The 23,115-nt window shown below is 41.3% G+C and overlaps 2 protein-coding genes across 2 annotated transcripts; both read right to left on the bottom strand.

The window, feature by feature from the left end:
* Nucleotides 1-793: 793 nt before the first annotated feature.
* twist3 lies at nucleotides 794-9,979 on the bottom strand. The gene is made up of 2 exons (XM_047026494.1): nucleotides 8,824-9,979; nucleotides 794-2,854 (listed from the first exon to the last, which is right to left on the bottom strand). The coding sequence occupies exon 1, from the start codon at nucleotides 9,650-9,652 to the stop codon at nucleotides 9,071-9,073; it is 582 nt and encodes a 193-aa protein (XP_046882450.1). The 5' UTR covers nucleotides 9,653-9,979; the 3' UTR covers nucleotides 794-2,854; nucleotides 8,824-9,070.
* A 7,763-nt stretch (nucleotides 9,980-17,742) lies between these two features.
* Nucleotides 17,743-21,533, bottom strand: LOC124470889 (heme transporter hrg1-A-like). The gene is made up of 3 exons (XM_047025077.1): nucleotides 21,071-21,533; nucleotides 20,018-20,185; nucleotides 17,743-19,311 (listed from the first exon to the last, which is right to left on the bottom strand). The coding sequence occupies exons 1-3, from the start codon at nucleotides 21,198-21,200 to the stop codon at nucleotides 19,175-19,177; spliced, it is 435 nt and encodes a 144-aa protein (XP_046881033.1). The 5' UTR covers nucleotides 21,201-21,533; the 3' UTR covers nucleotides 17,743-19,174.
* Between the last annotated feature and the right edge of the window lie 1,582 nt (nucleotides 21,534-23,115).

Genomic DNA, 23,115 nt, shown 5'->3' with positions numbered 1-23,115 from the left:
TTGAAAGTTTGCAACAGTTAAGTGAGATAATACACACAAAGGTTCCATACACGTGGAACCTCAGAGTTGCAACCCTTTTCAGCTATTTAAGGTTCTGTTTACAACCCTGTTCCAGAGGGCTCTTCTGTTGTGGCAAAGGGTTCCATATGACCATTTTTAAGAGGTCACTGCAGGCCTGAAAGGAGTGTGACAATCATATATGATGAAGACAAAAACAAGTGCACTTACATTTCTTATGTGAAGGTGTTGTCTCTTTGTGAAACAGAGTTTGTATTCCATTATTTGCCTTTTGTTTGGTGTCTGAAAGAGACCAGTGTTTCTACCTGTGGATGAGCATTCCTGCTGAAGCTTTAACCAAAGAGAAGCAAATTAGGATGTATCATGTCACTTCTTGATCTTCTTGACTAACAGGGATTTCTGCTTCCTGGCCCCGCAGTTAATGATTTGGCAGTTGGCAAGGAGTTAGCATGTTGAGATAGTCAGACAGTCCGCTTTTATTGAGAAATTGGACACAGGTTTAGAAAACCAAAGCGTATGAGATATGCTAGCCATGAACTGGTATGGCTTTTATAGATAACTTGAAAGACTTTTAAAATATAGTATTTTTTATCCAAATCGAACACCACCAAAGGCGTTGATGGATGTATACAGAAAGGTTCAAACGTTTCATGAAACCAATTATTCCGAGAATCAAGATTGTACATTTTTTGTTAAAATATTTGTTTCTTTAATGTGATTTGCTCGTGCAAGATGTCTTAAATCAGATGGTGCTACAGAAATGAAGTTATGATTGTTTTTTTTTCAGTTTATTGTTTTTACTTGTACGTCATGGTGCTATGTTAAAAAACAGTGAAATCTTTACAGTCATGCATCGATGACATGAATAGGAGAGCAACTATGTTAAAATAAGTTATAATAAAAAAATAAAAGACTTATTGCTTAACCTTTATCCACTGTTGAGCATTGACTTTTCCATAATTCTCAAATCTGTTATAGCCCATGTTCTTTCAAATGGTTGCTGTTTTTTGGAAGTTGTATTCAGTTTTGTTTGCAGTTGTCTTTAGTGAAGTATATCAAGAAGACATTCATGACACTGTCACTTGTGAAGTGAACGCTGACGTCTTAATATGAACGCTTGCTCCCATGTGCCTTGAATCATACTGACAAACCTGTGTAAAGGTAGCCTTAATGAACTGGATCTTAAACAAAGAAAAAAGCCAAGTATAGGTGATTTTATTCTTTTACTTTTTGACAATTTACTGGATTCTTTGTACTCTGTACAGTAAATTTCATACCCACACACGTGTGTGTGTATATATTATATAACTATAACTTTGTATTTTCACCAGGGTTTTTTTCTACTTTTTTTCTTCAAAATGTTTTTCCTTAATAAAAATGGAAATCATATTTCTGGATTCCTGAAGTTTTGGTGTTGTTCTTTTTAAAGTATTTTATACTATCAATAGGAGACTCGTCAATAACTACAATAGACAGAAAGATATTCTGGTATCAACATAACATTAATGAAGCTTTCCCACATCAAATTTCCATACATCATATGTTTTATGTTGACAATTGAAAAAACTGTTATGCCCCCTACATTTATTTTTGTTGTATTATATCTTTAAACAAATTCAATATGCGTGCATATACATAACTGCAAACTAGTTTTCATTCTTATACTTACTGTATTTTATTAAAATAGTGCTTTAACAACAAACAAAAATGTTACACAGAGGCACATTTATTAAAAAGAAATGTCAAACAAATGACAAAAAGCAGAAGCAAAATTATGAAACCACCATGGATTTGTAGCAAACAATGTCAATTAAATGTCCTGAAGACAAACAAAACAAAATAGATGACAATTTAAAATTAAACGTAACACTGAGAATGCATTTAGTGCAGTTTTGTTGTATTATTTTTTTTATACTTTAAACTGCGAGCAGAATGTAAACTTTAATCAAAATGTACTTTGGTTTATTACAGAACGTCTGAAGTTGTCAAATTACTTTCAAGAGTAGGATTTCTTTTTTATATGGACAAAACCAAGTGACCATCGTAGAACTATCCAAGTCTTTACTGTAATTTTTTCTTTGCATTACAGATTTTAACATTTAAGTTACTTTAACTCAAACCTCAAGATTGTAACTCTCATGAACAAGCAAAAATGAGCACACAAAATCTACTGTAAGCAGAGGACCACATTGGAATCAAGTGGTTGGCATGATAAGAGAGCTGAAAATGTTTGCGTCAGACTACTCAACATTTGCTTCCCACAAGATGAGGATTTAAGAGCCTGAACGATTAGCTTATTAGCATTTTTGCTGTAAACATTCATTGGCTGCAACCACCCACTATCCTTCTCCGTCATTAGAGATCTTGGGGTTCAGCTGGCCCAAAAGAAAAACTGTTTTCCCAAATAGTCTTCTTTGAAGTGATGTTAAAAGTTGCAGATTGTCATCATAAAGTTGCGGGATGGAACCAAGGTGACCATTTTGAAAACAGTTTTTCAGTTAAATTGCCTCCTCTGTCCTCTGTGAGTGACCGTTGTCCTTTGGCCCCCCTTTGAGACATTGTTCTTGATGTACATAAAAAGCCATTGAGTTTGTAACATCGTCCTTGTATCCTCAAACTAAGTTTCAGAGTACAACATTGCCGAGAACCAGAAGGAATTGAGGCTGCAAGGATGAAGAAAACTTGATAGGTGTTCCTTAAACTGATGCATGTGCCCTGTCCACAGAGACATGATTGTTCAATACAAGCGCAATGTGTCTTTTAGGGGGAGGCATTGTGGCTTAGACAGGAACAGACTTCTTCCTCAGATGGTGAATTTTGTCCATATGTCAGGGTGCTGTGGTGGAAACAAAGAGAAACAGGACATAAACATTGTAAACAAACTGTTGTCAGCTCTGTTGCCCCTCAAAAATGCCATTTTACACCTCATTTCATTGCAAGCCGAAATCAACAAAATGTCAGAGGTGTTAAATAAACATTTTGTTAGGGTGTTTACTGAAAATAAGCCATTTCTTTGTGCACATGTTTGGTTGCTGAACTATTTAAGTGAAAAGCCGCAATGCAGTCACTTTTGTGCCCCTAGTGTGTCAGTGGGAGGATGTGTGTGTGTGTTTGCACGCCACGCATGTCATTGTCCCCCAAGACTTGCAAATGAAAGCATTTGTCATTCACATATGAGATGCCACTTTTATGGTTTAGCTAGCATAATATTTCACCCAGTGTTTTTCTCCAACTCCAATGTGCTTGTACATGGTGCGAATAAAGCTAGACAGAAAAAGAGAACGCAATGTAGCTTTCCTGTGTACGCTATTGGTTCTTTCCCACCCATCACATAGCTGTGATTTCTTCACAATAAGCAAAGTTCCTGGAATGCCATTTCCTTTCTCAAGTACCAAACAAGAGGAGGATCCCAACTGCGACAACAAGTTCGGACACACAGGGCCCGAGAATAGCACACATAGTATATCTACTCCTGCCAATTTGATTCGGCCACACAGATGATAGTTTCCCTCTACGAAGCTCCTTGGAATTTCAGCATATCTCTCTCAGGATATTGGCTGAGATGAAAATAAAGGATAGACCAGTGGTTGTGCATCAAATGAGTGCATAGTGTACTGTTGTGTGCTTTCAAGTAAAAGTGTGAACAGACACACTCATAGTAAAGAGTCTCCGACGCTGGCCTACGTTGTGTTCGATTTTCCCAGATGTTTTGCAGTTCCGTCTAAAATCCAACGTGTTCAACAGAGATCAAATAATCAAAAATGCTATGAAAACTGACTGAAGCACGTCACATAGTATGAACCAAAATCAAACTCATGATGTGCCATGGCTGCAATTTATGATCACAATTTTGAATCACTCCCACACACTCCATCTTGGCTTGCCTTCTCTTCCTGTCTGCATGAAAACCTGAAGAAATGTATTCATCTGCCTCTGTATGTGCATATCAGTATGCACATACAGTAACAGCTGACCCAGCATCCAGCTGGCCTTATAACATGGTCTGGGTGAATATTCAATTCTTATAGGCTGCAGGGGTGTCCATTAGCAGGTGATATACGGACGCCTACTACGTAATTGCAGCAAAACTGTCTTTTCACCATTCTAAATTATTGCTCTGGCTACATAGTATATGAGCCTGTACAAAGTGTCTGGAATAAGTAACCACAACAAAAAGGATGGAGTCAAAGCCTCCATTTACAATTTTGAAAGACTTTAACAAGCTAACTTGTATTTACATCAATGAGTGACTTCAATATTTATTTTAACCTATTGGAAAAATGTTACTTTTCTGAACGTATTGTGTCAGTTCATCCACCGCTCATCTCACATCCCATTCGCTAATCACCTCGCTAGTCAATCTACTTCAGACGGGTTGCGGCCAACACTACAGTAGCCGCAACTCTACACATGGCCAATTATGTACTTCTTAAAAATCGTGATTTTATTTGGGGACAAGGCTCGACATGGCTCGATAGCTGTCTAGTCTTGTTGTTAAACATACTGTCGAAATTATAATTACTGTTTGGTGAATATGTCAACTTTGATGCGATCATCTCACATCTATTTGCTATTCAACTCGCTCCACAGGCTGCGGCCATACTGTAGCCTAGAATTAGTAGGCCATTTTTGGCCAATACTTTGTTCATGAAAATCTTGATATTGATTTTGGGACAGCGACATGGCTAGTTTGCTAGCTAATCTTCTTGTCAAACATACTGTAAAATTACATTTACTGTTTGTCAACCGTACACAATGTTATTGCCTTTGAATCTTGGTAGCATAACATTAGCTTTCGGGGCTAATAGCTCAACCAAGGGAAAGCCGGTGTTGGTTCTATGAGTTGAGAGGACTATAGCTAAAATAGTTGGCTAACGTTGAACAACATTAGATTTCTTTTGCAAAACGCTCGAAACAAAACAAACAATGTTTGTAAAAAAAGGTTGTTGGCAAGTGACCATGGTATAAGCGGGACAATGCCCTTCGAGGTGTACAATATTAACTGATAATGGACTCTGCGGTAGCAACCGTCCGTTCACGCCTCCGCATTGTCTATTATCAGGTGATATTGTAGCCTACACCTCGTCTGGCATTATCCCTTACCTAACACACACACCCACACACACACCATCCACCTGCTCCAGCCTTTGTCCAACCTTCAACCTCCTAAAAATAGGAGATGAGCATCAGAAGCCTTCCACCTCTGGAACGGCCCGTTTGCGAGAGCCGTTAAAGTGCAGATGGCCTGCAGAGGACTTTCAGACGGTCCTGTAATAGTTCTGGCCCTAACCTGGGCTTCAGCACACAAATGGCAGAGGTTCTGAAAGCTGCTCTCAGAACAGCACACACAGACAGCAATGCAGTCCCATGCCGAGGCAGTAGTTCCGGCTGGGGGAAGAGCTGATGGTGTGTAATGGTTGGAGGATAAGCAGAGGGGAGCTGAGCTTCACTGTTACCAGATGAAGAGTACTGGAGAAGCCAAGCCCCTATATATCACAGCTACTTCGATGTAGAACCCACATGCAGTCGAAAATGTTTTGTGTGTGTAAACAAACGCACACACACACACTTTACTTCTTACACATATACCCTGAAATATTCTAAAGTAAAGATGGATTTGATGCACCTTACACACCGGCACACACATATATACAATCTTATTCAGTTTCGCATAAACACGTGCCATTTACTCAAACTCCAGAAACACAAACACTCATTTAGAGTTCTGACTATAAACAGGAACCTCCATGTGTCTGGAAGGAGTTTCTAAACCATTTTCCAGACTTTTCTATTTTTGTTAACCCCTGATATTATCCAACTTGAAATTACAACGGTACTCGCGATCAAAAGAACCTCTTATTTAGTAAACATTCCAATCTAGGAAATACTTTTTATATTTTATTTCCAAAGGTTTGCTTTGTAACCTATCTCACAATACCTGCTCTTTAAAGTCAAGCCCTCGTTCAACTTAATGCTCCACTTTACCATATTTGAAAAAAAAATCTCTACCACCCCCACCCATGCCCAAATGCCTTTATAAACAAAACGACCAGCCTATTTTTCTCACTTTCCATTCCTCCCCCACAGAGATGGAGATAAGTGAATAAGAAGAAGGCAGAGCGCTAGGTAACAACTAAGCCTCTTCGTTCAACGACAATCTTCTCCACATGTGGAGACCCTGGGTCTCCAGCCACAGTGGTGAAGCCTTCAAAGTCGGCTCTGAGGCCGCGGCAGATTTAATAGTACTGAGCAAGGAACACCTGGAGACTGCACATGGCCTCACCGACAGTATGTGTGTGTGTGTGTGTGTGTGAGCGCTGGAGAGGGAGAAAGCGCGTGTGTTGGAGAATATGTGTGTGTGTCTGAGAGAGAGAGGCCTTGTGTGTGTGTGTGTGTGCGTATGAGAGACAGATTGTGTTTGTTTGGGTAAAAGAGAGAGATTTTGCGTGTCTGTCAATGGTCTTGCAGTGTGGACTTGTTAATAGGAACTTATGTTTCCTCAGTACATCACTTGTGTGTTATGTGTATATGTTAGTGTACTTCAGTCAAAATTGTGTGTGTAGCCCACCTGTATTTTTGCGCGGTTTTTGCATGTGCACTGTTATGTGCTCCCCTTTTCTGAGTGTAAATGCATGCCTTTGGCACACATGTGTGCACCTTGATCTCTCACCTCTGATCCAAAGCTCTGCTTTTCCTCTACCCCTCCCCTTCCCCATGCCTCAAACATGCAAGCCGTGGCCCTACATGTGTACCACCTCCTAAGCTTTCTGTCTGAGAGACAGTCTCTCCTATCTGCACCTCGTCAAGCGCCGGCTCCTCACTCCTTTTCCTGCTTCTTCTTTCTTCATTCTGTCCTTCCTGTTTTCTGTCATGCTTAAATAGGGCCGTCTTCCCCCAGTATTCTTTTAAAAACCGCTGATGTGGACGTTCTTATCTCATTTTGCTGGACACTGATTCTGTTAAATGCTTTTTTCTTCATTCTTTTCCAGACTGAGAAGAAGGAGAAGATTTGCCGGAAAGATAAGTGTGTTTCGAACAACATATGTGCACATGCGTATCCGCAGGCTTGGACATAAACACAGATATAGACACACACACACATAATCAAGAGGTGGATGCAGACATAATGTAAATATACAAACATCAACCAACCAGTGCGCTGGCTACACAATTGTACACCAAACGTCACGCAAACAAACGCGTACACACGCATACACAGAGCATCAAGCTCTCCCCTGGCACACACACCTTGCTAATGCCTCACAACTGTTTCCAATCTAAAGGTTCCTGCTTGTCTGGGACCCGGCAGGGCCTGATTGCACGACACTGGATACAAGATCCTGAGGAGAGAGGGCAAAGCTGCAGGGAGAAGAGGGAGGGAAAGGTGGAGGAGGGGGAGCAGGAGAGCGAGAGAGGTAGAGGGGAGAAGGGAGAAAAGAGAGGGGGATGGTGCTGCTTTTTCTATTTTCTTTCTTTTCACCCTTTCCCCCCTCTGAGGTACCTGTCCAGGACCCCTGTGACTCTTTGCTGTCTCAAAAAAAAAGACAGACCCTTGTCTACAATTGGCTGTTTCAGACTCCCAAGGTTGATGCGAACCATGTTCAGGGAGCGAGGTATTGACAAACGTATTCATTGCTTTCGAAGGCAAAATCTCTTTGATCGCCAACTGAATATTATTGATTCCTTTGTAGGTCCGAAATAAATATGAATCATCATGAAAATAATATGATTCGGTTACTCTTAGTTTTAAACTCACTGTCTCTGACAAGCCCATAAACGTTTGTTACATTTATTCCTGATCCATCTTTTCGAAAGGTTAATTTTCTGAAGCTCTTTAGATAATTTTTTTTATGTAAGCTGCAATTTTCAATCTAATTTTCTTTCTATAAAAAATGGAGAACTTATTCCATTAACATTTGTTACATAGGCTATTATACAAAATACAATAGTTATTTTGACAAAAATATTCTTTCATAGTACTCACTTTAAAACTTGTCGAATAGTGAACAGTAGGAACGATTTGAGGCAGCATAACTTCCTTACACTGACAAAGTGAAGACTGGTCCAGAATATTATTCATAATCTACAAAGAATGTTCACAATTAATCTGAAGTCCTTTGTAAATCTACGATTATGTGTAGACCCAAATCCAGCTGTGCCTCCTACTGTAGCTTCATGATGTTATCCTGATGATCTGACATAAATGTGTTACATCAGATATATAGTACTATCATACTAACTATTCCATGAAATAGTAGTCTACAAACCTTGATAAGATGTTCCAAACAACATATATTGTCTCACACTCAACAAAAAGAAAAAGACCTACAGTGTAAAAAGAAACCATTACAATAATATCTGCGTATTGTAAAAAATCCGGAATAACATTTTAAGATGTAAATCTGCTTGTGTTGGAATTCCTCTTTCCAAATCAGTTTGTCAGCAAGTTTTTATTTATTTAACTAATCTGGGGTCCATTTAAATGATCAGGAATTTAAATTGGATTAACATTCATTGGTTTTTGGACAGATGTCACTGAACGTTTTTTAGATGGAGAGTATAGAGAATTAGAAGACAGTTAACAACCTCAGTTTTTCTGAACTTCAGATGCTGCCTACACCTTAACCACCGAGATGTCACTCAACAACAAGAATCCATGTTGTTGTCGAACTCCTAAAGTAAGGATGGTAAACACCAGTCTCATGCAACTTCCTTAGGTCATGCGTTTCTCTGTGTCTATGTTTGTTTGTGTGTGTACATGTAAATGGACTGATGTGGGTGTTGGTGTGGGGTAGGGGTTCATACCTGGGGGGGGGGAGTGCATCGAGGAGGCTAGATGAGTTGAGTCAAAGGTGAAGTGGCTTGAGGCCTAAAGGGGGGTGGGGTGGGGGATCATAGTATGTCGGAGGTGTATTTGGGATGGGGAGAGCAATGAAGGATGCAGGAAGGCTAACAGACTATGAGTAGACGGTGGTAGGGGGGGGGGGGTCACAAAGGTCAACGGTCAAAGGTCAAGAGGATGGTTGAGGAGACTGGACGGGGGAGAGGTCGGCTAGTGGCTGGCAGACATGGCCCAGGCACCCTCCATCCTCCAGACAGAGAAAGCGTAGCTCAGTCTCTCGTGGGCCAGGTAGTTACAGCTGGCCAGTTTAGCGTCCATCTCGTCGCTTTGCAGCACCTGGTACAGGAAGTCGATGTAGCGCGACGCCAGCTTGAGGATCTGGATCTTGCTCAGCTTGTCCGAGGGCAGCGTGGGGATGATCTTCCTCAGCGAGGCGAAGGCGTCGTTCAGCGACTGCGTGCGCTGGCGCTCCCGAACGTTGGCGATGACACGCTGCGTGTGGAGGTCCTCGAAGGGCTGCTCCGGACCGGGTCCTAGCGAGGACGGGCCCATGGACACCACTGCCGAGGGTGGGCTCTTCTTCAAGCGCTTGGGCCCGGCGGGAACCAGGCTGTTGGGGCTACCGGTGTTCCCGGTCTCCTCAGCCCGACCGAGACCGTCCTTCTTCGGGTAGGGTACTCTTTTGCGTCCCCCTGGTTGCCCTCCGCTCTTTTTGTTGCCCCGCTCCAGTTCCTCTTCACTGCCCCCCCGCCCTCCCTCAGGGGAGCTGTTGCAGGACACCTCCTCGCGCATGGCGGCGTCCCTCGCAGGACCCCCGTCTCTCCCCTTCCGAGGCAGGGTGATGTCGCTCTTCGTCTTTTCACCCTCTCTTTCACCGCCTCCCTTTTCTCTATATCTTCCTGCTTCTGAGGCCCGTGCAGAACACGTGCTTTCCTCGGAAGCTCAAGTTGAGACGCACAAGCGTTGAACGTATCTTCTCTCTCCAGTGACAACAAGGATGAAATCCTCTGGACTTGACTGTTTCACTTGATTGTTTCGTCGAACGTCTCCCTTGGTTGTTATGTGGAATTTTTCACCTCTCCTCTTCCATCTCAACCTGCTTGCCGGAACAACAACAAACCATCTGGTTCTGCTGGCCTACCTCCCCTCCTTTTATATCCAGCCGCTAACTCCATGCCTGCGGGCAGCTCTCATTGGCCTAAGACAGTTCCGTTGGGTGTGGCTAAGGGCTGGAGCAGAGCGGAGAAGCAGGAAGTGGAGCTTGAGGTTTGTGGATGGTAAAGAAAAGGGGTAAGTGGCCCTCTCGGCCAATCAGGGGAAGGCAGAGCTAATGCCGCAGAAGTTGTCTGACTCTTTATAGCTTCCAGATTGCTCCCAGAGCACTCCTGGCGCTAGAATGTACCCACTTGTCTGTCTCTCCTCTCATCAATTCACTCTAATCCCATTAGATTGTTACACCTTTTTAGTAAAACGTGTTGTATGATGTTTGAAACCATCTTGTTGGAATAAAAATGTAGTTATTTAATTTTATAAATAATTATTAACATAAAAAAGATATATATTGTGTTACACAAACATTGATGACAGTAAACGAAAGCCAATTTTTCCTCCTCAGGTTAGAACAAGTAAGTGTGAATTCACAGTGTCAAGTGCACTATTTGTGTGCCAACTAAAACATATTTTACATCTTTATATTATTAAAACAAATCTCACAAGCCAAGGGTCACCTCTTAGTCTAAGCCAATAAAAACAACACTAGGATTAACATGTTAAACTAGGATTACTATAAACCATCAACTTTATGATGTCATATTTATGTTTTTACAGAAAACAAAAGGAATTTCACTATGGCAACTTGTATTGAGGAAAAGAAACAGAAACCTTTAAAAAACATTTAGTCACAGCCACTTTTGTGCTCTTGATCGAGAACCAAAATTCAACTGTAAATTCCAATGATATCTATTCAATGTGATGAATGATGTGGGCAGCCTAAAGAAGCATGAGTGAAAATCAATACTTGCCCCTTTTTTTCTCATATAATTTGTCTCTAGCAGATATTAAATCCCTAAACATGTCCGTATCATCAATACTACACACTTCATTCATTGTCCATAACACTAACTCAAAACTCCATTTATAATGTGCATTTGATAACCTCTCATGTCAGTAGCCTCCATACCAGTCTACGACTCATATCTGAGAAGTGAGCACTCAGGGTAAACCTTGCCCTCATGACCCCATGACCTGTGGCCGTGGAGGTGAGAAAGCCACTAATTGTGCCATCCATGCCCTCTGGTAGAGCAAGCACATGTTCTCCTCCACACCACAAACCCAGGGGAGCACACACACACACATCTGGAACTGCAATGACGGTGCACCAGGGAGACATGTTCACACACACGCATGGACGCCTGCACATACACACACACTTGCGTGGATGCCTGCATACACACACACACACGTGCAAGCGCACACAATTCAGTACTCTTCTCTGCCAGACCACAAACATAGAGATGTCATGATGTAATAACAGAGTCCTTATAGTGACACGGCACGACTTGCATGTTATATTGCGAGTGCGTTGAGGCTGACCAGGGACTTTGCCATGCTGCGTGCTTGCATGTCATAGCAAACCATTGACCATCACATCTGTACGATTCGTCTCAACGGCAGTGGGACTTCAACGGTGACTCCATACTCACACGCAACCAATGAGAACTTTGTGTCACAAGTGGGAGATATTTATGTGACTGTATGGCTCCTGACAGCAAGTGATGATGGACCTGTGTTTGATTGGACGTGCATTGTAATGAAGTGGGAGTGCATAATTGAAAGCTGAGTTTCGTGGTGCTTTGATAACTCCTCAGATTAGAGGGGTTGGTCATTTGGAATGAGGACGTCTGGGATTGTTTCCAGTAAACTGACAAACTCTGAACTGGAACTCTGTTGATCTTAATGTTGAGAAGGGGAGAGCCAGAGGTTTCAAAGGGATGGGATTGTATGACAGAGGTGGTGGCATTAAATCCACTTGCAGTCCTTCTAATTCTTTGAATTATGACTGATGTACAGTCTGGTGTTACACTGACAAGACAATCAGCTGATCTAGTTTATTCAGTTATTGTTAGTCAAAGGACACCGTCCCTTGGATTAAAAAAGAGGAATTTATTCAACTGGCCCCTTTTTTATTGTTGTTGTTGTTTCATCAAAATTCCAGTTCAATGAACGGATTAAGTGGAACTAGGATTGCCTTGGTTGCGACTTGCGGTTGAGACATTAGATTTCTGAAGAGGCACAGGAAGAGCATTGTTGTCCGGGAGACGGAGTGCGGTGGGGGAGGAGGGGCGACCTTGGGGCTGCTTACCTTAGCGAAGGCATGCCTCCATGCCAGCATCATGGAAAGAATGAGCAAACGAGAGCCCTAACAGGAACAGCATGGCGCGCCCCTTTCCTCAGAAGAGAGAGGAAAGAAAGTGAAAGAAAAGGAGAGAGAGGGAGAGAGCGAAAAGAAGAGAGAAAGAAAGAGAATGGCAAAAGAATAAGAAACGGAGGGAAAAAGAGAAAGAAAAGAAAGGGGAGGTGGAAAAAAAAAACAAGAGGCTGTCCAAACAGAACCAGATGCAGGAGTGTGGAGGGCCGTTTGATCTCCATCCTCATAGGCTGATTGATGTTGCACATTTCATTTCCTTGTCAGAGTCTTGACATAATGTTTCACTAAACACTCCGTCCCCTTTTTACTTTTTCTTCTTCATTTTTTTTTTCTTTTTACTTATTTTTGGACCAGTCATAATTAACCCTTCCTGTGGCCACAAATAGAACAATAGCAAGACGATAAATATGTACTGAGTTGGAGAGGGGGCTTAGATATCAAAGACGGACACAAAAATTGAATCGTCCAGTTATTTCTTGTCCCCCATATGGTTTGGTCAAAAGTACCAGTGAAATACTGCACTGAGGAATGAGCCTGTTGACTTGGAAGGGACTTTTGAAGCTCTCGCAAAAGGAAAACATTTTTTTTTCACGTCCATGTCCATGTCAATTCAATTAGTCACTCAAAGAATCTGAGTCAGGGCGATGGATCAATGGCATCACGTCATATGGGTGCAGACTACAACTTGCTTCAAAAATGTGTCCTTGTTAGCCAAATGGCATCCGACGTAACGACTTTTCACCTCAACCTCCATCTCCTCCTCTCCCGACTGCTTGACTTGGAATGGCCAAGGCAGACACACGCACACTCACACACACACTCTCTCGCCCCCCCTTACCTATGTCTCTGCAGCTCCATCCCTCCTATGGAGCCCACTAGGACGCAGGCAGACATCTGGGACCTATTTCCCCCGTAGAGCAGGACTTCCGGTGGGGTATCAAATAAGAAGGGGAGGTTGAGGGTGAGGGGGTATAGGGGTGAGGGATGCGGCTGCAGAGGAGAGGGGGAAGGGTGCCACTTGTAGACAACTGGTAGGAGAGCTATTATGATTGGAGAGAAGCCGATTTGCAAGGGGTGAGGCGGGTGCTTTGATTTCAGGTTGATTATTCTGTTGAAAATTACAGAATTGTTCAAAGATGTATCTTTGTGTATTTGCATGTGCTTGAGCATGCGTCCGTACAGGCAATGTTTTCAGAATCAGAATGAGCTTTATTCGCCAAGGAAGTTTACACAAACAAGGAATTTGCTATGGCAGGAAGGTGCATATGAGAAACATGTAAGAATCTTAAATATATAGTCGATAAAAAAAAAAAAGTTTCTTCCCCCTCTGTTTGAAGGCTATCAAGATTAAATCAGGCACTCTGAAAGGGCACACTGGCCAAACACACAAACACACTTTAAGATTCTCTCTTCGTTCATGTAAATGTGTGTCTGTGTGTGCGTGTGTGTGTGTGCAAAACAGGGCAGCGCAAAAGAAAAACCCCTGAAGACATTTTTTATTTGAGGGAGATAAAGAAAGAAAAGGAAAAAAACGATTCTGCTTTAAAAACGTTGGGGCTGCGTGCTAACCTATGTTATTCCACTTCGGCTGCGACTTACCTCCCTATATTAGGCTTTAATTTATCATAATATTTAGCACTCAAGCTTCCTTCAAATGTTCATCCTTTTATGTGTAATTTAGCCAATATCCGGGGCAGGCTCTGATTACAGTGTTTAAATCCCAGGGCCCATCCACACCGCATTCATAACAGTCCCAGTGGAGTTCACAGCTAAGCAGGGCTGTAAGACTATGAGGCACCCTCTGCTATGCTATTGCCATCAGCTAACCACACAGGACACAAAGAAGATACTGTTCATCAGAGAAATGTAGCAATGCTACAAATTACAACAAATGCCAAAGTCTGTGGGATGTAAAAAGGGGCAGATTTTCACTATGGATTATTCCTGTTAGATTTCAACTATGGATTATTCCTGTTAGATTTCAACTATGGATTATTCCTGTTTACATTAATCCACCAATGACTTAAACATTCTCAAACATTCAGTAGGCTGAATGCCAAGTATTAACTACTATTTGGAAATGTAAACCTGTCTCTAGTATGATTTGAATATCTCACCGCATCACACTGTGCACTTTAAAGACACATAGCAGTTGACGAACACTTTTGGAACTTTCTGTTGATAGATCCAAAAGGTTCTAGGGGTACTTTGCTCTGAGACCCCTGTGGGAGTGTTCGAAAGTCACCAAATAGGAACTGTGACTTGTTTCTAAATATGTGTTTCGATTCAACACAGAGAACGTACCATATTGAATCGATTATGATCACTTTTCAGTTCAAATACTGCCCACACGAGCTATCAAACTGATACCATTTTATGTGGCAGCTGGCTAAAATGATGGTTTTCAGGAGGTGGTCAGATGTGATTAGTCAGCAGACCCAGGATCAAGCTAGTTGGCGACATATGCACAGATAGATGGAAACACAAACACCTGTTGATAGGAAAGTTAGAAACCAGTTCAGTGATATGACTTAAGTTGAGGTCTGAGCTTTAAAACACCAAAATCAAACTCACCAATGACTCAGGTCTCATTTTTAGAAACAAAGTAAGAAGCATATATATATAAGTGTTAAACCAGGCCCTGTAGCACGCAACAAGTACCATACAGAATACAGTTAGAGCAGGCCTCTCCAAGCCTGACAAAGATTTTACGTTCCTGGAACAGTCAGTCCATTTGAAATATCAACATTACTCTAACACCAACATCAAAGCGCCCACTTTCACATTGAATCAATCACCATCCTCCATTAGATTAGATGACCTTACGAAAGTTCTGTTCGAATTGCTTTATGCTTTTTTTAATCCAGCGTTCTGGTACTGGTTTTCCCAGGGAGGCCACTTCAAACGCAACGCTGCCAGGGCATATCCCTTGTGCTCTAACGGCAAATATGTGTCTCCCTAAAATGTTTCAGATGCGAGCTTCTGCGGTCTGCTGGGCAGAATGAGCAAGGGAACCCAGAAAACAAAAGGACTCTTGAGAACAAAACAGTTATTGAAGTTGAAGGTAGGGCATCTGATGTGCTGCCAGATGAAGAGGTTAATCACATTGGGACCGCATGGTGGTTATGGAGGGAGCGATGGAAAGAGAGGGAGAGAGGGACAGTGTTCGGTGGACAGGGGGAAGGAGGAGAGAAATGGGACGGGTGTGGCTGAGTGGAAAGAGTGAAGGAGAAGGTGAGAGATAAGCATGATGACGGACAAAGAGAAAGGGTTGATGAGGGGCAGACAGAAGTCAAGGAGGGGAGAAGAGAGGCAAAGAGATAAAAGGAAAAGGTGCAGCTGAGAATCAGCGTAAAAAGACAAAAAGGGAAGATGGGGTCTGAAACATGCAAAGTCCAGAGACATGTGTTTCAGTTTGTAAATAAAACAGTAAATTGCTATGGATATTGCTTAATTATCTGTGGGCTTTGCGTTGCGTTTTGCGGAAGTTCCTCGGAAATCAATCTGAAACTCAATTTTCAAACGGCCAAGGCGCCTTTCTAATGTCAAAGCAGCCATCTGGTGCTCTACTAATGCAAGATGTTTGCTTTCCATTCAGTATTATTGGATTTTGTGTGTGTGTGTGTGTGGGTGGGGGGGGGTATTAATTCTAATTCTTATACCAAAATACCTCTGAGACTGCCTATTTTACTTATGGATTATTTTCTTTACATAATACAAGGCTGAGTTTTGAGTAGCCACTTCAGATGCCTGTAAGTAATGTTTTGGTTGTTGAAGAATCTAACATCATTTTAGATTCTAATGAATGCGTCTTTAATGGAAACACTTTAATTTGCCAGGCATGTACCTACTTATCATGTGTATCTGAATGCAGTTTTTATTCAAACTGTTGGTTATACATGTTTATATATATAAGATGTATGGATGTATACATACAAGTAGATACATGGAGACAGATAGGAACTTCATTGATAACCAAGTAATCACTACATCACAGCAGCAGTGAAACCAATATGGGGGACATCTTAATAACAAAATATGGTAGAAAGCAAGTGTGGACACTGAATATATCAGCATTATAAAAATATTCGGATCATAACTCCAACAGCACGCTGGTATCCCCCCCCCCACCCCTAGTTTCATTATTCTGCCAGTTAAGTCTTAGACGACTTCCTTCCTTGATTTTGGTGGAAGGGGGTACCGTAATTAAAGACAATTTAACCCCTCCCCTCCTCACATGCCAAACAAAAACACACACGCTTTTAAAACCTACAGTATAAACCTAATAGGATGTTTTTCTGTCCAATCCCTACAGCTTGTTTGGTGGAAAGTCACCAGGATTGTTTTTCAGATTCTTAATGTAAAAGTTTATAACTAAATTGTTGCCATGGCTACTTAACCACAACATTGCAATTACCTTTATAGATTGTGACTCGAAGGGCTTGCAAACAAACCAGTGTAATGCAATTAAGAAGTATAAGTACCACCAAAAATGTTCTTGTAACAAAGAGGTAGGATGTCTGCAAAAAAATAATAGTTTCTTATAAAGGATCAAAGATACTTCTCGTTGATAATGAAATCACTTAGAGGGCTGTGCCAACTTCACTTTTCCTTTTAGTGTTGTTTCCCATAGTGAATACATGGAATAGGAGCCACATTTTATTAGTGGAGCTATGTAACTTTTTGAATAACTATCTCCAAGTCAGCCACTACAACATAGACCATAACATATTTTGAATAAAAATGGATCTACATAGACATATCAGGCACATATTTTTCACATCAACTTCAAAGTCATTTTATCAGGAAACTGCCTTAACCAAACCATAAACCAAGTCTTTGCAACCCCCTACCTCCCCTTTGAGGGACGAAATAAAAAAGGTGGAGGGATTGAATAATTGCCCAACTGCAGGGCGCAGGTTATTGCCCGAAACGTTTACTGTTATGCCTACAGGGCTTTGGGGTCTTTTTATTTTTATAAACATGGATTATGTGGGCGGGTGCTTCCCGCCATCACTGTGCAAATCCCACTTTAATGCAGAGTCCAGCTCTACACTGACCTAATAAGGCTGACCCTCGCTTAATAGTAATGACCATGTTTGACTTTAAAACACCCTGTTATACACCCCGTTTAACCACCATTTCATCATGAGATCCTTATGTGAAACTGCTGTTACCACCCGTCCCCCCTGTACAAACTTAATAACACAGGTGGCCAATTGTCCAGCCATTTTGCTTTTCTTCATTGGTCCAATTGGCATTGTTCTATAACCCCATTATATATATAATGGAGTCTTCACTTAGGCTAAGATGTTATTACAGAACCATTGCAAGGCATTTCCAAGGTGTCAGATAATATAATGTCCTATGTTTTTAACAAAGAAAACCCTTACAAATAAATCGCACCCTTTCCCCCCCCAAATAGTGGCCCTAACAGAGCCAAGCAGAAGACGTGTCATAAAATAATACTTTATTAATGTATCTCTCACACTATCACACCTCTCAACACACATCCATTTTCATACACACAAGTATTTCGGGGGAATATACACATAGTCACATTTCATTGTAATGATAAATGCAAACTTAGAAAAAACAAGACTAAAGTAACACTGAACAATGAATCTCTGTAGGCAACAATGTGATCATCACCATGGTTAGGATGAGGTAAAACATCATCACAGGTCATGATTACTAATGTATGCATGTCACTAGCCTTGTCTTGCAGTCCAAAGCTATAACCATGAAGCAAAGAAACAAGTGTGTATGTATGCTCGTCAGTCACCTTCCACAACACTCACTCTGTCACAGTAAGGGTGACATGCTTATCCTTCTTCCTTCCAAGTCTCACTGGGGACATTGTGGGACTGAGACTTGAAAATCCCTTTAGAGTCCTTGCGTTACAAAAAAGCAGAATACTGAGCTAAGCGTTGAGATAGCTAACATTTGGTAGTGGCTTCAGCACTCATTCCTGGTGAGAGGAAATATCTGTGGACTGCTGCACATTGCACAGGTACAGCTGTACCTTACAAAAGCAAATGGAAAGTCAGTGCAATCCAGGATATGTGCAAGTGTAGTAACACATGTGCAGTCAATGATATAACTGACACTGGGCGTCATGTCATGTTGTAAGCATGAACAAATATCTATATATTTTTATACAGTTAACTGCCGCTTTTTGCTCTACGCAATGCTGACATACTTTTGTCTGTTTATCGGGTCACAAACCTTATTTAAAAAAAGTGTACTACTTAAAAACGCCATGATTAATGAACTGCTACCCTCTTGTGGCACAAGTATGAAACTGCACTATTGACTGTTGACAAACAACCACACGGATATACAACCACTAGATAATGCATACAATCATCCAAGTAAGAATTATATCAAATGAATCCAAACAAATTGCATAAAAAGGAGTCGCTTACATTTGTCTGTCAAAGCCTTACTGTAGGACTTACAAGAGCAACACAGAATATGTTATTGTATACACAGGTGAATGACATATTATAAAAACAGGAGAACCTGCTCTAGAGAGAGGCCTCCGAGACCATGGGTTACCCTGCACACGTGGAGAGAGGAACGACAGAAGGAGGAAGGAAAAGGGAGACACGTAGGCAGAGGAGGTAACGTGTGTTGTCTGCACGTAACCACAAACCAAACCTTTTGAATCCTCCCACCCATTCCCTTCATTGTCTCTACCCTCCCCACCTTCCCTGGTGACCACCTCATTTAGGTTCCCCCTTGCTCACATTCTAACACCTGGTTGCCCCCCTCACCACCCCCCCTTCAATCCCCGCCAGGTTAAAAAAACAAACCCTGTCTTCCGTGGACCTGGGCCTAGAGACTAGACTTAGGGAAAAGGGTTGTTCCGAGGTCAAAGGTTGTTAGAAATCACTGAGGATGCTGATGTCGGCAAACTCTTTGCGGTAGCGGTGTGAGTAGAAGCTTAGCAGGGAAGACCACTTGAGAGTCATGAGGCTCCACACACAGGACAGGTACAGGCTCTGGGGGTTGGTCAGGGCTGCAGAGACAAACAAGAGGTTTGGTTAACGTTTCATCGGATAGATATCAAGTTAGACACACCTACAGATGAATAAAGGAGGTAAAAAAAAAAGAAAAGAAGTAAGAACGTATTGCTACATTTCGGGGGAATCCCGTCCTGCTGTATTTTTCTATCTTAAGATACTCATCGTCTAATGGACTGATAACCAAAACAGCAGGAACGGACTCAAACGTTACTTGGTTATGTTTTACAACAGTGGTCAAAGGGGCTATAACAGTGACATGTATATGTGTAACAATAGAGACAGCTATCTTAGTTTTACATTACATTTTTGTTATTGTTTCGTGGAAAATTTTAACTCTCTTCTACATCTGGCTTGGTAGAATGCGGTCTTGGTCATCGCACTGATGGAGTAAACTGATCTGTCACTTATAGGAGGTCTAAAATAATGATGTTTGCCAAACACAGTGATCCAGAAAATCCAGAATACTCATCTGGTATGGTTGAAACCTAAGTCAACGGATTCCACAGGGAACATGGCAATTAGCTTCCACGGTTGAATTACCTTCTGATGCACACGCAACATCATAACTACAAACACACCTCTCCCATGCTTCTGTGGTATTACGTAAAGTGTGAAGGATGATATTACATCGACTAAACTGGATAAGAAGTCATTCAGAGAGAAGAAGAAAAATAAAGCGATGGAGGATATGAGACTCACACTCTTTGTGTGTCACGGCGAGGCAGAGAAAGGCGATGAAGGCCACAACAGCCAGCAGGGAGAAGACGACTCCGATAAAGAGAAAGAACTTCAGGCCCTTCAGCCAGGTGCGCCAGTAGTCCTGCAGGTACATGATGTGGGTGATAAGAGTCCAGAGTGCAAGTACACCTGGGGGGGAAGGTCGGACGACAGAGACAGACACAAGGTTTAGTTATCTGTATGACAAGTGGGTGCTTTCCATCCGTGGTGGATATATTCTGCCACAACACTTCTGAGTAAGTGTGTGCTGTGTCACCATATCCAAAAGTCTTACTTGCTCTTGTCAAGATCAAGTGTTGAAAGCACACTTCTCAATTTTGAAAAGAGTCCACGGTGCTCAACATGCTTCCTTTCTAGCACGGACTGAGTGGGATGATTGTTAAATTGACCTTACCCTTCCTTCTATTATTCCTGAGTCATTCTTTCAAACTCTTCCTAATTCTGCTGTGTCACAATTTGCCACACTCAAGTCATGGGATGAGGACACTCTTGATATCAACACTTGACCTGAAGAGTATGGTGAAGTGAAACAGGGTTTTACGCCTTTAAGCATATAGATCATGCATTTAGGATCATGTTGCATCTCATCTAAGTGAACATAGATATCTATGAAGGGGACCTGAGGAGAATAAGGCAATTGTTTACGGCTGATAAACTGAAACTGGCGAAATGTTAACAATAACTTGCAGACTTGAAGGGAAGCTTAGAACGTGCACACACTTCTAAAATGAACGAAAGTGACTTTCAAAATGATTTGGCCACCCAAGGCGGATGTTCCATTACTGTTTTTTTTCCAACCGTGACAAACACAAATCTCTTGTTGTTTGCATAAATTATTATATTTCTTTATTAAACTGTAATGAACAACGGCCATTGTTGTTATTCAAGAGAGCTAAGCTGCATTTTGACTGAATGACTGAGTTAGGCTACTAACCAAGGCAAATGTTCCAGGTTGATGTTCAGAACCCATTATGTAACAGTAGACGGATCCATGATATAAGCGTGATTGTTTACCTGATAGTCCTCCCATTGCCGCTGTCCATGGTTGTTTTAACGCGATGTTCCATACAAGAAACGCGGAGAATCCCATGAACATGCCACAAGAGGCATATCCAATACTTAAGTACGTTTTATTAAACCCCATACTGACAACAAAACGACAAATAGTATGAGAGACAACGAAAGGTGGCCACTCAATTACAGTAGCAAAGGTCGACTTAAAAACACAACAAGAGATTCCTTTAACTTTAGCTTAGCTGTAACGCCGTCGTTGTTTGCACTAGCTGGCTACTGTAGCAGTCCAGTTTCTCGAGATAATCTGTAGCAGGAATGCAATACAAGGCTAAAAGCAGATTTTTAAGTAGTGTGTACTCATAAAACAATTGTTCAGTTGGACGTTAATATGTCATCGGAACGATTACGGAGATTCGAGCTCAGTCTCGCTCATAGGTCTCGCTGCAGTGAGCCCAATGTAGGTAGGAGTAAAATGTAAAAAATAAAACAGCGCCCTCTGTGGTTGTGGATGACATATTAAGAATCGAATGTGTTCAGGGTTATTAGGGTAAACGTACATGCCCACTTGCAAATTTTGAGTAAAATAAAAACTAGCCTACATCGTCGTGTGATGTTTCTGACAATGAAACTGTTAACTACACTTAATAACACTTTATTGTAAAATAATCAGATTAATCAATATTGAGTTATCGAAGCATGTGTGACATATTCCTGCTGATTCCAGAAGAAGTGGGGAAAAAACCTGGTCATTTTGGTACTCCGATAACATTTAATTATTTGTTAGTTTCTACTCCTGTTTTCGGTAAGTAGGCCTACTCATTTGTTATCAATATTTAGGCGAATAGGGCATTGAATAAAACGTATGTGGAAAATATTACTTGAATTTTAAATATTGTTTCCATAACAAATAATTGTTTTAGCATGCTAGCAAATATAGCCTACCACGTGCTGCATCACAATCCATAAAGCATTATATAGCCAAGCATTGTCTATGCATCTTATAATGTTAAATGGCCAATACATTGTATTTTTGTGGGTTTAAGGGTAACACTTTAGAATAATGGTCCGTTGTTAATGAGTAGCTATGCAGGAAGTAATAGGTAGTTCTACATTAACACTGAATTTAATACTATGAACTAATATGGATCCAAGATTAACTAAGCAGTAAGTAATAGCGAATTTAGTACAAAGGTAGTTCCTTGGTAGGTATTTGATTATTACTAAATAAATATATCCTTATTGAGAACTACTTGTGAACTATGACCAATTAAGAAAGAATAACCAATGAATTACTAATCACAAGTAACGTCTACAAAGTGAACAAGTGTTTTTTTTTTTACTCTTAACAGGGTCATAACATTTCAAAAGCTTGTGCCTGAAATGAGTTCTTTGTGGAAACCAGTTTTTGAATATTAACGTTATAACACGTCCCTGTATGATTATGGGACAGGTCCCCCCAATATTTGATCATACTGTATGATTATGGGACACGTCCTCCCCAATATTTGATCATACTGTATGATTATGCGGGCAATTTCGATGTGTCTGCTATTAGGTCTGTCTGCAGCTCAGAAAATATCAAATCACGGCCGGTCCGTTTTCCAAATCCAGTCGACTTGGCTTACCAAAACCTATTTGTCCTGAATCCATGTCATGTTTTCCCCTAAACCTATACTGGTGCAACGTCAACGAGTGAGTTTGGAGCGCGAAAACATTTGGCAGTGGCACATTTTTATGGATTGTAAATATCCAGTATTTGGCTAACATACAACAACAACGACTAACGCTAGGTGAATTTCACTAGAATTTCGAGTGTAGAATTACTGCAAATTTGGAATTGTAGAATAAGTGCAAATTTCGATTGCAATACTAAACAGTTTGTATGAAGGACTTTTTACAAGCTAGCCGACAGCTATAGTCTGGCTTTACAGCTAGCAACAACTGTAGCTAGCGTTTTGGGCCATGTTCCTGTTCTCTGAATTGGGTTATCTAGCAAGTTATTTTACAGTCCTGCCATTTGTTCTTTCTTCCTTAATCATTTTTAT

The sequence above is a fragment of the Hypomesus transpacificus genome, chromosome 9, assembly GCF_021917145.1.
Source record: "Hypomesus transpacificus isolate Combined female chromosome 9, fHypTra1, whole genome shotgun sequence".
Taxonomy (NCBI): domain Eukaryota; kingdom Metazoa; phylum Chordata; class Actinopteri; order Osmeriformes; family Osmeridae; genus Hypomesus; species Hypomesus transpacificus.
This window is presented reverse-complemented; position numbering and strand designations above follow the sequence as displayed.